This window comes from Marmota marmota, unplaced genomic scaffold (genome assembly GCF_001458135.2).
Source record: "Marmota marmota marmota unplaced genomic scaffold, marMar, whole genome shotgun sequence".
NCBI lineage: Eukaryota > Metazoa > Chordata > Mammalia > Rodentia > Sciuridae > Marmota > Marmota marmota.
In genome coordinates, this window is record NW_026000037.1 from 58881581 (window position 1) to 58897132 (window position 15552).

The 15552-nt window shown below is 36.7% G+C and overlaps 1 protein-coding gene across 3 annotated transcripts in view; it reads left to right on the top strand.

The window, feature by feature from the left end:
* Window positions 1-13276, top strand: part of Itga6 (integrin subunit alpha 6) — a 79402-nt gene extending 66126 nt beyond the window's left edge. For 2 of the 3 annotated variants that reach the window (XM_048812486.1, XM_015479320.2), the window contains 2 exons: window positions 5159-5284; window positions 11078-13276. In XM_048812486.1, the coding sequence (XP_048668443.1) occupies window positions 5159-5284; window positions 11078-11239 (288 nt within the window). In that variant the 3' untranslated portion in view covers window positions 11240-13276. Of the gene's footprint in view, window positions 1-5158; window positions 5285-8581; window positions 8712-11077 lie in introns of all 3 variants that reach the window. The other variant, XM_015479321.2, reaches the window with a different exon arrangement.
* The last annotated feature ends 2276 nt before the right edge of the window (window positions 13277-15552 follow it).

Sequence of the window (15552 nt, forward strand, 5' to 3'; positions counted from 1 at the left end):
CCACACTCCCCCTGAGAATTTTTCATCTGCATCTTTGACCAAGGGCAACTGTTAGTGTCCTGCAACAATCAGCAACTCCAAGAATCACAAGAGTTTAATAACTCTTCCAGTTTTAATAAACTGGAAAAAGGTAAAGACTTTAAGATGGAAGAGACTGACATTAATAAAATGTCCATAACGTACCAGATACTTTATTTGTTTAGACTTCAGAAGAATACCAAGGTAGACATTGTGCTTATTTTACAACAAGGTTGCAGACTCGGAGGATGTAACTTAAGAGTTCTGGATTAAACTCATAAATGATTTCAGGGCTCCTGTCCTTGGACTCTGTAACACTTGGTCACTATTAAGCCCTCAAATCTCAAATTCAGAAAAGAAACAATTGAAGGAAAGTTGTTCCTCCTCTGAGGTCACATGACCAGCAAGTAGAGTGGAGACCAGGTCTCAGGTCTCAAGAGTCTTCAAGGTGATGGAATTGGGGACCTGGTGTCCAGTCTGGATGGTGAGTCATGAGTGAGGAGGAGACTGCCTTGGGAATTTTGTTCTTAGGACTTGGAAGACTCCAATGAGAAGTGGAGTTTTGGCGTGATACTACTTTGTTGAACAATTGGTAGATTTGTAAATAGATTACTAGTCTCTTTTATCTAAAGCCTATTTCTTTTGAAAATTGAGACATTTTTCTCATCTCTAGTCTTCTGATATCTCCCCTATTTTCTGTGATTTCTGAGATACAATAGCTCAGATATCATGCCTATACTTTTCTTTAGTATTTTAAGGTGCAGTTTTGGGGCCTGAAGATTTGAGCTTAATTCAAGTGTCAGACTGTACTTCCTTCTTTATTCCCTTACTTATTATGGGATGCAGTTTCATCTTCATCTTGGTTTCATCTCTCCTTTCTAGTCTGAAGATTATTTTCTTTGGAGATAAGCATAAAAGGTGGTATATTTGGTCTTCTTTTTGACATTAACATCAAAACAATTTCTCACTGCTTTTATTCTAATGCTATTTTAAAAAGTAATAAGAAAAAGCCTTTTCTTTATTACCCAAAATGTTTCAATAAAACATTTTTATTTTTATATTAGTACTGTCATAACAGAATCAGAGCCAAAATTACACAGTTGAACTAGATAAGATGGTTCCATATTAACAACTAAATTAAGTCCATGCAGTTAAGCACCTGTTAAGGACACATGTGCCTTCTCTGGGCTGCATCCTAGAAGCAAAATTGAATAAGATACAGAGTCAAGGATTTCATGATCCAGATGATCGAACCAGGAGAAAATTGTTGAAGCAGGCCAAGGAAGGAGGGATTGTTTGTTAAGGGTGTGTGTATTTCCACTTCATTCCTAAGGAAGTAGTAGAGAGTATCAGAGCTTCCTGGCTGCCAAATATAACAGAAAATATTATAAGTAAAAGTAAGTACCCCCAGCCAGGCGTGGTGGTACACGCCTATAATCCTGGTGGCTCAGGAGGCTGAGACAGGAGGATTGTGAGTTCAAAGCCAGCCTCAGCAACTTATCAAGGAGCTAAGCAACTTAGCAAGATCCTGTCTCTAAATAAAATATAAAAAAGGGCTAGGGATGTGGGTCAGTGGTTAAGTGCACCTGGGTTCAATCCCTGATACCTAATAATAATAAATAATAATAGTAAGTACTCCATTCTTCATGAGAATGAGATTTCCTTTTTTGCTTTTAAGTTTAGAGAAGACCTTGAGATATATATCTTTTATATATGTATATATATACACATATATTTTTTTTTTAGTAGATGGACACAATACCTTTATTTTATTTATTTATTTTTATGTGGATCAAACCCAGTGACTCACACATGCTAGGCAAGTACTCTACCACTGAACCACAATCTCAGCCCTGAGATATACCTTTTATAAGATGGGTTCTTATATGAGGAACATTCACTAAGAGTGGATAGTATCTTTAATAGAGAGCCTTATAAAAGATAGAAAATCCCTTCACCAGGTGATTTCTTGTTCTGATGTTCAATAAGAATTGAGAGCATTACATTATAGAGTAATTCAGCAAAAGTATTTTGGCAGTTGGCAAGCTAGTGTAGTCTTTGCACTGCTCACTAATGTGGAATGTAAAGTATCAATAGGGCTTGAGCCCTTTCCCCTTATGGATAAGGTTCACATGTGTAGGTCACCCTAGTGGAAATGCATACATTTTAATGACACCGAAGGGGAGAAGTTGTTTTTGGAGACATCACACTCTACAGTAACTTCTACTTGCCTTAAGCTATCCTTGTTCATTAGTAACAATTACAGTGACAAAACAAAATTTCTCAGAGCTGGGGATCATAGCCCATAGTTGGTCTCCCCTTAACTTAGTCCTGCAGCCAGCTCCCCACATCTTCCCATTCCCAGCTGGGGTGACTATCATGCCAAAAAAATCCCTTCAGTTGACAAAGTAAACAAACGATACCGGGCCTCTCACCTTCCCTGTTCCAAATCACATCTGTCCTTTAAATGTGTAGCTAGCCCAGGTCCTGACTTGAATCTTCACTCTTTGATACCCAGAGAAATGTTTTGTTTTGTTTTTATAATATTTAAAGTCTCTCAGTTCTGGTTGGAATAATGGCTAGACCTGGGCTTAGTGATTCTGCTGGATCTCGGCCCAGGCTACAAAACCAAAAATTATCTTGTTTAACCCTATTGGACAGCAGCCATTGATGGACATGGTTTCTCCCATCCTGGGATGTTTTAAAGGCACTGGTACACAATGTAATTATCATAGGCTGATGCCCTTGCCACAGACCTATCCCCACTATCCACTTCAGATTTATGAGAATTTATTCTTATAAATGAGACTATCCATTGATCATCTTGCCCCAAGGACACACTGTGTCTTCCCTGTGCTAGGTACTTACGGAGCGAGGTTAAATAAGGTCCAGCCTAGGCTGGCGGAAGTCATCGTTTTGTTGTAGTTGGCTTACAGCCTTACCAGTATATTTTACCAATATATACTAAATTAAGTCCATGCAGTTAAGCACCTGTTAAGGACACATCTGCCTTCTCTGTGCTGCATCCTAGAAGCAAAATTGAAAAAGATACAGTCAAGGATTTCATGATCTGGGTGATTAAACCAGGAGAGAATTATTGAAGCAGGCTAAGGAAGGAGGGATTGTTTGTTAGGGGGGTGTGTATTTCCACTTTATTCCTAAGGAAGTAGGTAGAGAATATCAAAGCTTCCTGGCTGCCAAATATAACAGAAAATATGATAAGTAAAAGTAAGTACCCCCATTTCTTCTTTCTTCCCTGTATTGATGCCCCTGACCTGGACCCAGCAATCTCAAAAAAGAGTTGTTTGGGCTTAAAGCCGGACACCTATGAGATGAGGGGAGGGGACATAAGAGCCATGATGTGACCTTGGATCTGGAAGCTTGGGGGAAAATTCATTCAGGGCACACCAGGAAAAATGGCAGCTCGTGAATGTGTTATGCCTATTGTAGACTGTTGACTGCAAACTCCTGTAACCTCCTGTTTAACCTCCTGTTTAACCTGATGTAACCTCCTGTTTATTAAGTGCTTAAAAGCAGTTCTACTTTTTTACTTATTTTCTGTAAGTCACATGAGGTTGATGAACTGTTTTCTAGTAGAAGTGGGAAAAGAAGTACTTTAATGAAGAGGTTTTAAAAAATGAGTTATAGTACACTATAGAAATATTGTAGCCCAGTGTAGACATAATTACACGTTCAAGCAGTATTCAGGGTTGAAGCCTGTGTCTTTCAAGTTAAGTACTCCCTGGAGTTTTGTTTACCCTTTGCTTTATAGTCTCTTAGTTTGGAAACTTTTAAGCCAGCAGCTCTCTAATCATTGTAGCAATCACAGTCTTTTCTAGGCTTTGAAAAATCGTGCTTGGCATCATAAAATCCGTTTGGATTCTACTGGACTTCCTTTAGACAGAGTGGACAAATGTGAATGAGCGCATCTGAGTGGTTGCAAAATTGCCAAAAACAACTCTTTAGGTTTCTGGATAAACACTATGTTTATTTTTATAAGTGTTTGCCAACTCTCAAATGTTCGGAGATTAAGCCAGGTATGGTGACGCAGCCCTCAGTAAACTAAGGCAGGAGGATTGTAAATGCAAGACCAGCCTCAGCAACTTAGCGAGACCCTGTCTCAAAATAAAATATAAAAAGGTCTGAGGATGTAGCTCAGTGGTAGAGCTCCCCTGGGTTCAATCCACAGTACTACCAAAAAACGAAAAAGAAATAAAAAGTTGAGTTTAAACTGCTTCAGAATGAATCTAGGGTCTAGCTTGTTCACACAGTTTTGTAGCCATTTCAGGAAATCATATTGTTTATAAGGCCTTTCATTTCAATATCATAGGAAAAAGATAAAATGCTGTCTATTATTCATGCAGTTCCATCTCTATTTGTATTTTATATCTTTAAAATCTGAGGCTTGTATGTTAATTGTGTGAAAACTGGCCCTTTTATTTTCCTTGCCAAAAGGTAACTAAAAGAAAGTGTGAACCTGCTCACCTGTAATTCAAGGGATTTGGGAGGCCAAGACAATTCAAAGCCAACCTCAGCAATTTATCGAGGTTTCAAAATAAAAAATTCAAAAAGGGCTGGGAATGTGGCTCAGGGGTTAAGCATCCCAGGGTTCAGTCTTGGGTACTTAAAAAAAAAAAAAAGTGGTCTTTTTCAAAAGGGTACCAAGTTAAGATCCGGAGATGTAGCTCAGTGTCAGAGTACTTGCCTAGCAAATGGAAGGTTCTGTACCTAGCCAGACCAAAAAAAAAAAAAAAAGATACTAGGTTGTATAGTTGAAAGAAGATTGGCTGTTTATTGATAATTGTTAAAACAGGGCAATGAATACATGATGGTTCATTTTAGTTTCTCTACCTTTGCTTAAAAAAAACATTTTTTAAAAAAGATAAGTTGGCAAAGAAATAACTACTTTGTTAGAGCATAGCCCAGCCTTTTCCAGTCCCTGGGAAAAGATCTTCAGGGAATATCTCTTGGAGCATTGTGATTCCACTACATTAAGAAAAAGGATCTTCACCAGAAAGTCAACTTATCTGTCCATAGACTGTTGTTCAAAATATGTTCAGAATCAGAAGTAGAACTATAGACCCCTGGCATTAACCCACACCCCAATTTACAGCAGTTTGCTTTCTTTTATACACTGTAGGTTCGTGTGACTGTGTTTCCCTCAAAAACTGCAGCTCAGTACTCCGGAGTACCTTGGTGGATCATTCTTGTTGCTATTCTTGCTGGGATTTTGATGCTTGCTCTATTAGTGTTTTTACTATGGAAGGTAAGTCATATCTAGCATTTGAGTTTCATGATACAAACTATTTCACATTTTAAAAAGGGTGAATTAATATCAGAGTATGGCTTATTTTTCTCTTTCATTGCTTCCTTTTTTCCCAACATTTTATGATGAAATTTTTCCAACATATAGTAAATTTGAGAGGATTTTACAATGACTAGCACACAAGAAGATTCTCAAATAATACATTTTGTTGTCTCATGCATATAATTTAGCATATTTGGCAAATAACAAATTTAAATTTTACTACTTTAGCATTTTCTTTACATAAAATCAAAGTCTGGATCTAAGATAAATTATTGGATATAAGATTAATCTGATTTTGTATTCCAGCTAGTTTCAACTTTTATTTAAAAAAAAAAAAAAATTCAAGGCAGCCATTGGCGTTGGTTACATTTGCAGCTAGAGTACAAATAGAAAACATGAAATGAATGCATTGTAATGTCATGTGTAGCTAATAAAAAAATTAAATTAAATTTAAAAAAAAGAAAACATGAAATGAATGAATAGCACCATCTCAAAGGGGTTCATCATAGCCTACATCAAACATAAGCGAGGTCTGGGCTCAATGTGATGCTCATTAGAATTTGGTCTCTTGACTATATATGATACATATGATATTGTCCCTCTTTCTCTCCACCAATAAACAATCTATATCATGAAAAGGGCATATGACTTGGATACAAACCAACCTATAGATTTTGTATTATTCCCAGTGAATATCAAAGGTCTCTAGTACCTTATCTGTGATTCCAGGAAAGGTTTTTAAGGATTGATTTACCGGAAAACCTGACATGATATGAAGAAAAGCCATGTATAGTCTTTGTCCTTTATTCATCAGTTTTACTGCAGAAATATTAATATTTTTATTACAGTGGCATTATGTATGCAGCATAGTGCATTTCTAAAATGCCCCATATTCTGGATTCCTAAACATATCTGGTCTGGAGAGTTTTGGCTGAACTAATCACCTTCTAGAATCAAAGGGTTCCTTTTCCTTTCCTTGACTCAAAAATGTAAATGGACAAGGTTTCAAGGATTTGTTTACTTTCAAATGTCAGGCATCTCTCTTTTGCTCTATTCTTCCAAGTAACTTCCTGGTTCAGCCTAAGATAATTTTCTAAGGTGCTCTTAACATGTGATTGATGCCACTTATCAGTTCATACCAAGACTCCTATTGATGGGACTTTAGCTAGTTTTATCCCTGATGTTTACCTCAGGCAGTATGTTTCTCTAGCACACATAGCCAGCCCATGTAGGAGTTGCCATGACAATTATTATTATCTCAGAAACTAAATTTGGGGTTTGGTGTGGGCTTATGTTTTTTTTTTTGAGGAGGTCACAAGGACAATCTTCAGAGCAGATCTTATTGGCAGTCTTTAATCCTCACTGAGACAAAGCAGTGGGTTGAGGGTTAAGAGACCATGCTCTGTGATTATAATCCTGGGCAAATAATTTCACCTCTCTGGGGCTCTGATTTGCCTCAGCTGTTTAATAAGCAGATTGGACTTTGGTGATTTCATTGGGTTTTTTTGTTTGTTTGTTTGTTTTGTTTTTTGTTTTAAGCTCTGAAGTATCCAGACCCTCAAGGGGACTCTATCAGATAATTTCTCTAATCCCCACATGAAAGTAATTCTTATTACTTTATATTCTTTATGAAACTAAATTATTTATTTTTAAGGCCATAGAATATTATGGTCCGAAAAGATTCTGGTTCAGTGGTCTTTAAATTTGAGTTTTGTACCTCTGCATGGGTGGCACAACTAAACTAAGCAGATAGAGACCTCTACTTTAAACAGAGAAGTTCTACTTTTATCTGCTTTGCCTAGGATTTTGCTAGAATGTAAAAGTCTTCAGCTGATCCATTCACTTTCATTTTTTAGATCAGGGATATTAAGAATGTTGCTGCTGGCTGTGGTGGCATATACCTGTAATCCCAGAGACTCGGGAGGCCACAGTGGGAGGATCACAAGTTTAAGGCCAGCCTCAGAAACTTAATGAGACACTGTCTCAAATTTAAATAAAAATAAAAAGCACTGGGGAAGTAGCTAAGTGGTAAAGTATCCCTGGATTCAATCCAATCCCCAAATACCTTCTCCCCCCCCCCCCGCACTTCCGCCAAAAAATATGTTGATATGTTGGAGGCAGGACCCAGGACTCTTGGATCCTGGTTCATTCTTCCTACTCGTTATCTATCTACTAGTACTTATTGAAAGTTGGCTGGGTGTGTTCACTGTCTATTGCATTGGAATAGATAAATCTCAAGTAGTCTAGTTCAACAGTGCCCAACACATCTTTCTTTAGTAATGGAAATGTTCTGGAATGACACTGTCCAGTATGGTAGACAAGAGTCACATGTGGCCATTGAGCACTTGTAATATGGCTATTGTGACAGAATTACTGAATGTTAAATTTGAATAGTCACATGTAGTTAGTAGCTGTCATATCATGCAAAATGGATCTAGATTTTTACTTTCACTAGTTGGCAGAATTTTCCAGGAAAGATTTGTTCAGCCAAGTTTATTCCAAAGAGCAGTTCCATGACCTTATGAACTAGATAAAAATAAACAGAAAAAAGTTCTCCATTCTTGAATGAAGGAAATTATAGTAGAAAGTGGAATTATACTTTTATACTTATTTAGAGTGTCCTAACCTGAGGAACACAGATTCCTACCATTTAAGGGTTATGTGGTGGTTCAGAATTTGGGAAAATGATAGCAATCATGCTTTCATGACAGTGTATTCGAATTTGTATTGCGATTCACCCCACAGATCCAAAGGTCTTAAGTAAATGGAATTTGTTCCGTAAAATTTACTGCAAAAGGCAGAAAAGTACAGTATGTCTATATTTTATTTGGATTTGTGCTAAGTTTTACTTAGGGAATTTAGTTTCTAACCTTTGTCTCAATAGACTGTAAAAGTCACTCTTTTGCCCTTTTGGATTCTATTCTGTGAGAAGAAATCAGCCAAAACTACAATCAAACATGCATAGATTTTTCCTTTTTAGAATGATTTTTGTCCTTAGGATTTTGTCTACAAATAAAAAAAAAAATTAGTGGATTAGCATCTCCATGTAACCATTTGACCAGAGACCCTCAATAATAGCATGTGTTGAACGCTGTCCCAGGATAATATATGCAGTGGCAGCTCACTTCTGGTTGACCAGGTCTCTGGCAAGGGGCCATAAATAGAAAGCAAGTTAAAATCTGAGATGTTCTTTTGTTTAGCTCTTCTCTTATCCACAAAGCTGTAAAATTGACTAAATACCTTGCTTCCTTATAGTGTGGTTTCTTCAAGAGAAATAAGAAAGATCATTATGATGCCACATATCACAAGGCTGAGATCCATGCTCAGCCGTCTGATAAAGAGAGGCTTACTTCTGATGCATAGTATTGATCTACTTCTGTAATTGGTAATTGATCAATGTTTTTTAATTGCTAGCTGTGGGACCTGCTTATGGTTGTGGTGGCTAACTTTAAGAGCGACAGCTTGCTATGTGTTCCATTAACAGATGTTTCCAAATGTCCACACTGGCTTGCCTTGCTTGGATTTATTTTATTTATGTCACTTGAAAATACACAGGTTTGTTTTTTGTTTGTTTGTTTCAATGCACAAAGAATCTTTTTTTGCAGGTGAGTTATTTTGTGTTCTTGTTAAACATCACCCACAGCAATGAAGAAAATCGCAACCTTTGCACACATAAAAGGAGGTTTTAGACCTCCATAGTAGCCCAGTTTGCCCCGTGCTGTTAATCCAGTGTGTAGCATCCCACTCGGAATTTCAAAGGTGCATAAGAAATCTCTCAGATTTCTTGTTCATTTTGGAATTTCCCAGGGATAGAAGCTTGTGTTGACTGCCTAATTAACCTGTTGCATGTTGGAAACTTTGTGTTTCTCTTGACAAAGAGGTTTCCTCTTTTTGTTCTCCTTGCTATGAAATGATGGGGCAGGCTTGGAATGCTTTTTATGGTTGCTTGGAAATCATTTTATGCTACCTAAGCATGCAACTTCCTTTCCCTGCATATCTCCTTCAGGCCAAAGACCATTACAACAAAGAGTGACTGTCAGCCTTATGGGCTTTATGATCAACTTCAGAAAAATAGTCATCTGCCAAAGTAACTTTCTATATACAAAATTCCAGTACAAAAAAGTTCTGGGTAGTTTTTATTTCATTATGTTGTAATGGAGTTTGACCATGTTTCATGCTTATAGAGATTTTATTCTGCCTTGAGTCTCAGTTAATTTTAATTCATGTTTTGCTTCTCTGGTTTGAAAAGCCATGGAAGGAGGAATTTTGGGTGATTCCTTTTTCCATTTCTATGGACACAAAAAGAAAGAATGATTCCTGAATTCCTTCATGTGGCACTGTCACAATGAATTCCCAGCATTGCTCTTTTGACTTTACATTTTATCCTTAATTTACTTTTTAAAAATGGAATAGGCAACAGTTTCATTTTGTGATAAATATACTGACTTTTTTTTGCACAGAATACTAAACAAGTCCATGTAGAAATGACTAGAATAAAACCTCATGGTTCATAGGCATATGATTTTGTCTTGCCCTGACATTTTTATAATATAACATTCTTCAACATAAATGTTCTATTCCTGTTGCCATCATGTAATAAACACATTAATCAACCATTCTAAGTTATCTTCTTCATCCTTCTAAGCTGCATTTTTAACTTGAAAACATACCTTCAAAAAAACCCCCACATTTTTATGCATTAAAAATTCAATCTGATTCAAAAATATTCAGGTATATTCTCCACATACTTTGGATCAGAATGAATTTTTTAAAGTGAATAAAATATCTATTCATTACCAATTTGAATGTAAATGCTGTCTTTTTGAAAAAGAAGAAGAAAAATTAGGGAATGCTCCAAAATTCAAACTCCATTACTTTTCTTAAGTCCTGTGTGGTACACGATTGATTTTATTGCAGTACACTATTACTTCATGATTTACTGTGGTAACATCTTAATTGGAAACAACAGCAAATCCAGGTGATATAAAATACCTTCTAGCTAATGAGAAATGTGATGTGTACTGAAGCCTCAGTGGACAGGAAAAGACTCTTAAATTGACCCATTGGAACACAATATTTTCAAATTTGTAAAGTATTTGTGACCTGGTTTCCACCTAACTAGTGGGAGAAGGCATGAAATAATTTTTGTTTTATGTCTATTAAAAATCACTCTAAAAAATTGTTTTTCAAGTCATTTAGTAATCTGAAATTTGGATATTTTACAAATATCATGATTTTTTTTTTTTTTTAATAGAAGCATGCTTTCACAAACTCTTAAATTGTTAGTCAAGAGATAACTTACAGCTGGGTGCGCTGGCGCACACCTCTAATCCTAGCAACTCAGGAGGCTGAGGCAGGAGGATCGAAAGTTCTAGGCCTGTCTGGGCAATTTATCGATACACTATCTCAAAAATTTTTTTTTTAAAGGCTGGGGATATTGCTCAGGGGTAAAGCACCCTTGGGTTCAATTCCCAGTATGGAGGAAAGGAAAAAAACCTACATTGTTGTACAATGAAAAGACCAGATAAAAAATGGACTTTTCTTTGAGTTTTAGGGCTGTTCTCTTATTTCCACTGGCTGCTATTTCTTTTCAACCTACCAGTGCTTTCTTGAAAGAAGATAGTGTCTTTTTTTCCCCTTAATCCAAAGGTAGATACAGATGAACAGAAAGCTTAGGCCATTCCAATTTGATGTAGTTGGTTTTCTTGAGACTAATTAATTTGTGTCTGTTTTTCTCTCCCCCTTCTCCAGTGTGGATTCTTTAAGCGCTCTAGGTACGATGATAGCGTTCCCCGATACCATGCTGTAAGGATCCGTAAAGAAGAGCGAGAGGTCAAAGATGAAAAATACAATGATAACCTTGAAAAAAAACAGTGGGTCACAAAGTGGAATGAAAATGAAAGTTATTCCTAGGGGACCAGAAAAGCTTCACAGTACCCAAAATGCTTTTTGGTTTATTTGTTGTTGTTTTTTTTTTTCCCAACTCAAATACAAATGGATTTAAGAGCCTGTTCAGTACCTGAGGATTAATTTCAGACTGACTACACACAGTACGAACCTACAGTTTTCACTGTGGATATTGTTACACAGCCTAAAGCTTCTGTTTTGCACAGCCAAATTTAAGACTATTGAAATGGATTTTCTTTAACTGCCTTAATTTAACTTTCTGGGTTGCCTTTGTTTTTGGTGTGACTGACCCACACGCTCTGGGGATGGGCCTGCCCAGGTGCACTCAGGCAACATCCTCCTGGTAGCACCCACATTCACCTGCGCTAACAGAATGGCTGTCCTAGCCTGCTGCTGTGAGCATCCTTCCTGTAGGATCAGAGAACCTGCAAGTTAAGTGTCCTGCAGCACAAGACTCTGCCATCAAGGCAGCTGTGTCTCAGTTTCAAGTGCTGTCTAAAGTGTGCAATAGAAGGTGATGTTGCCATCCTACTCTCTCTGTCCATTCCCTAGATGTGACTCCTTGCTCACACCAAGTGCACACAGGTTCCCTTCTCCCTTTTCACTAAAACACACAGGTGCAACAGACTTGAATGCTAGTGATACTTGTTTGTATGTGATATTTATTTTTTTCTTTAAACCATTTTGTTATTGACTAACAAGCCAAAGATCCTTCAGGTTGATTTAAACAATCAGAATTGGAACATGGGAGATCATTGATTGACCCAAGTTATTTCTTGCAAAAAGAAAATAATCCTTTATAAAATATACCAGAGAGTTGTTTTAATAACTTATCTGTAAATTATGACATCTCCTTCATGACAGCTTCTCCCCCCCAACACAAAAAGTTTAAGAAAAAACAATCAAGATGTTTGATGTAACAAAGATGTTTAATTCTTACCTGACACCTGATATTATTATTATTTTTAGTTTAGAGCCCTGTGTGATATTTCTGAATTTAGTGCTATAACTTTCAGGAACTTTGTGGAGAAAATGAGTTTGTTCATTGAACTCTAGGGTTTGTTTACTCACTGCTGCAAATACTGTATATTCAGGACTTGAACTAATCGGTGAGTGCCTATGGTGGATCCAGACCGATCCAGTGTAAGACTACTGAATGAGTATCTGCTACCCAAATGGTGACCCAGTCAGATGGAACATCATGGCTGTAAGCTTTTTAAATGTTATTGGAACCATTTAATTAGTGAGTCGGTGTTCTATATTTCGTGTCCTTCCCTATCAAAATTTCCAAGATGACTTTGGAACTATTTTAAGAAGATCTTCAGATTGTTTAATTGTAAAAGCTGGCTGGGGTGGGAAGGAAAGACAGCAATGACTCTAGACATTCAATAGAGATTGAATATATATGAAAGTGGAATTTTAAACAAAATTCTCTGCTTTAAAATGTTAAAGTTATATGGGGAGCAAGAGCAAACAGGTGCTAATTCATTTGGCGATAGCATAAGCAGTGTTTCAATCTTTTAAGAGAACAAAATACAGCTATATATGCCATTGTTGCTTTGGAGTTTTAATTTTTTTTTTTCATAAATATTGTACCCTGAAGATACTAAGAACTTTATTCTGGTTGTACTTGGAATTTTCATTCATAAAAATTTTATAAATGATGTTTTATTTACAAAAATTTCTCTAAAACAGATCATAACAGTGTTTTAAGTCTCAGTTTCTTATTTGGATAACATGGAGCCTAATAGACACATTGGCTTTATAGGATATTAATCCAATATTTTGACGGTGTTTTTAAACATTGTTATGAAAATGAATGTCCTAAAAAGAAGGGTGGGAGGGTAGTTCAAAAACAAAACAAGAATGTTTGTGGTGTTTAAATTTATAGTTGTTAAAAATGTCATCTCAAGTCAAGTCACTGGTCTGTTTGCATTTGATACGTTTTTATACTAACTATCATTGTAAAATTATTTCATGATTAGAAAATACCTGTGGATATTTGTATAAAAGTGTGAAATAAATTTTTTATGAAAATGTTCATTCCTTAGTGACACAACATTATATTGTGAAACAACTTCATAAATGACAATTTGAATTCCCTTTCTTATTTCATCAAGCCAAACTAAAGTTTTTGATATTTATTCTTAAGAGCCCAAATAATCCCAGATCAGCCAAAGATACTAGTACCCAAAGGAGTGCAATGTAAATTTGATTGAGGGTTTTTTTTTAAATCCTCTTGAAACTGTTTTTGATGTTTTAAATTTCCTTTTTTTTTTTTATAAGTTACAGAAAATGGCCTTATAGTGGTTTGTTCAAGATACCTATAAATGGCAAGTTTGCATTGATTGATCTGTTTCAAAGGCTATGGCTGTGAAGGATAAGGTATTACTCAGTAATGAGGGCTGGGGATGTGGCTCAAGCGGTAGCGCGCTTGCCTGGCATGCGTGCGGCCCGGGTTCGATCCTCAGCACCACATACAAACAAAGATGTTGTGTCCGCCGAAAATTAAAAATAAATAAATAAATAAATAAATAAATAAAAAGGTATTACTCAGTAATGAGACCATGGCATAAAAAATAAAAGTTCTTATGGCTTGAGTCACTTGCTTTCTAGAATGCATGTGGGATGTGGCATGTCATTATATTAGTCACCAGAACTGGTTTGGCAAAATAGTCAGAAAATATGTTCTTTGCCCAAGCATTTAATTTAGAGGACTTCCATAAAATTGCTTACAATTTTTAGGGATAGGACCAAGCCTTTTACTTAAATGAAAACATCTTAATGAGACACTAACCTATGAAAGGATGTTGTGGAGGACCAAGTTGGAATGAGAGTTTAGTTTTAAAGAAGGGAAAAGTACAATGCTGTAGGTGGTTGGATTCTGCATGTGTACATCTTCAGGGCTGAGAAAACAAATGCAGAAGAATTTTGTCAGCTTGCATAGCATAAAATGAATGACTAAGGCAGTTCCTCAAGATCAAAGGATGGGGCTGACCACTTTTATTGAAGAAAAGGGGAGGTTCAAAGAAGTGAAGAAAATGAACTTCAGAATGACCTCAAAAGAGTGGCTATTGCAAAGCTAATGGGGCACCTGTTCTTATAGGTCAAGGTCGCTGTCAAGTATGCATTTTCTCTTATACCTTAAAATTCAGATTTTGCCAGTCTGGGAAAGGCATTTCATCTAGCTGTTAGAACTAGGGACTGCTCTTTATTAGGAGTTGAAGCCATGTCTGCAGAGTATAACCAGAAGACTTTATTTAGTCGGAAAGTCATAAAGGCACGCATGGTCAAATCCTCAAAGGATAAACTAAAAAACTAGAGCAAGAAAATTGGTCCAGCCCTGTGCAAGGGAGGGCCAGGCACCACAGAGCGCAAATCTAACCAGGTAATGGTTGATGATTACACTGGAGTGAGGGAGTCAAGTGCAATTTTTGTAGCTGTCAGCCAAGCTTAAGTGCCTCAATCTTTTGCCCTTGCCCAGGACCATCTCAATTATGCTGCTTGTTCCAGGACATGGAAACAGACCCATGTTAGGAGAGATCAGGTAATTTTTCACTATTAAACCTGGACCACCTCCCCCAGATCTCAAAACTATAGGGTTAGAGTGTGGAACTTGAATTATCTTAAAGCCTATTAGGTAAGAATTCAACTTGTGGGCTGGGGATGTGGCTCAAGCAGTAGTGCGCTCGCCTGGCATGCGTGCGGCCTAGGTTCGATCCTCAGCACCACATACAAACAAAGATGTTGTGTCCGCCGAAAATAAATAAATAATAAATATTTAAAAAAAAAAATTCAACTTGCAAATAACCAGTGGATTTAAGTAGATGGTCTGTCATTGTGAGTTGTGGTTTGATCATTTTCCAATTGGGAGTTAAAAAAAAACAAACCCTAGGGATATTAAATTAAGTTCTGGGGATACATATACTAATAAGACACTACCTCTGACAATTTATAGGAAGCTTATAATCTAAAATAACATTGTATTGACAAGCATAAGTGACTTCACTTTATAGGTTGCAGAATTAAAAACCTTGAATCTAGATATTAATGGTTATATATAAGACAATCTGATACTTTGGGGGTGAAACTTGACCCTAGAAAATTCCTTTTTACATAACATTTGAAGTAGACCTTCTCAACCTGGGCTACACATTTGAATCACCTAAGGAACATTCTTTTACCCCCCAAGTCCTGATGCCCAGAATTCTGTCTACACTGACCATATCAGAATCTTGGAGGGTAAGTCCCAGACTTTAGTACTGCTTGAAGCTCCCAGATGACACAAAGTGCAGTCATGAGACCTGCTTTAGATCATT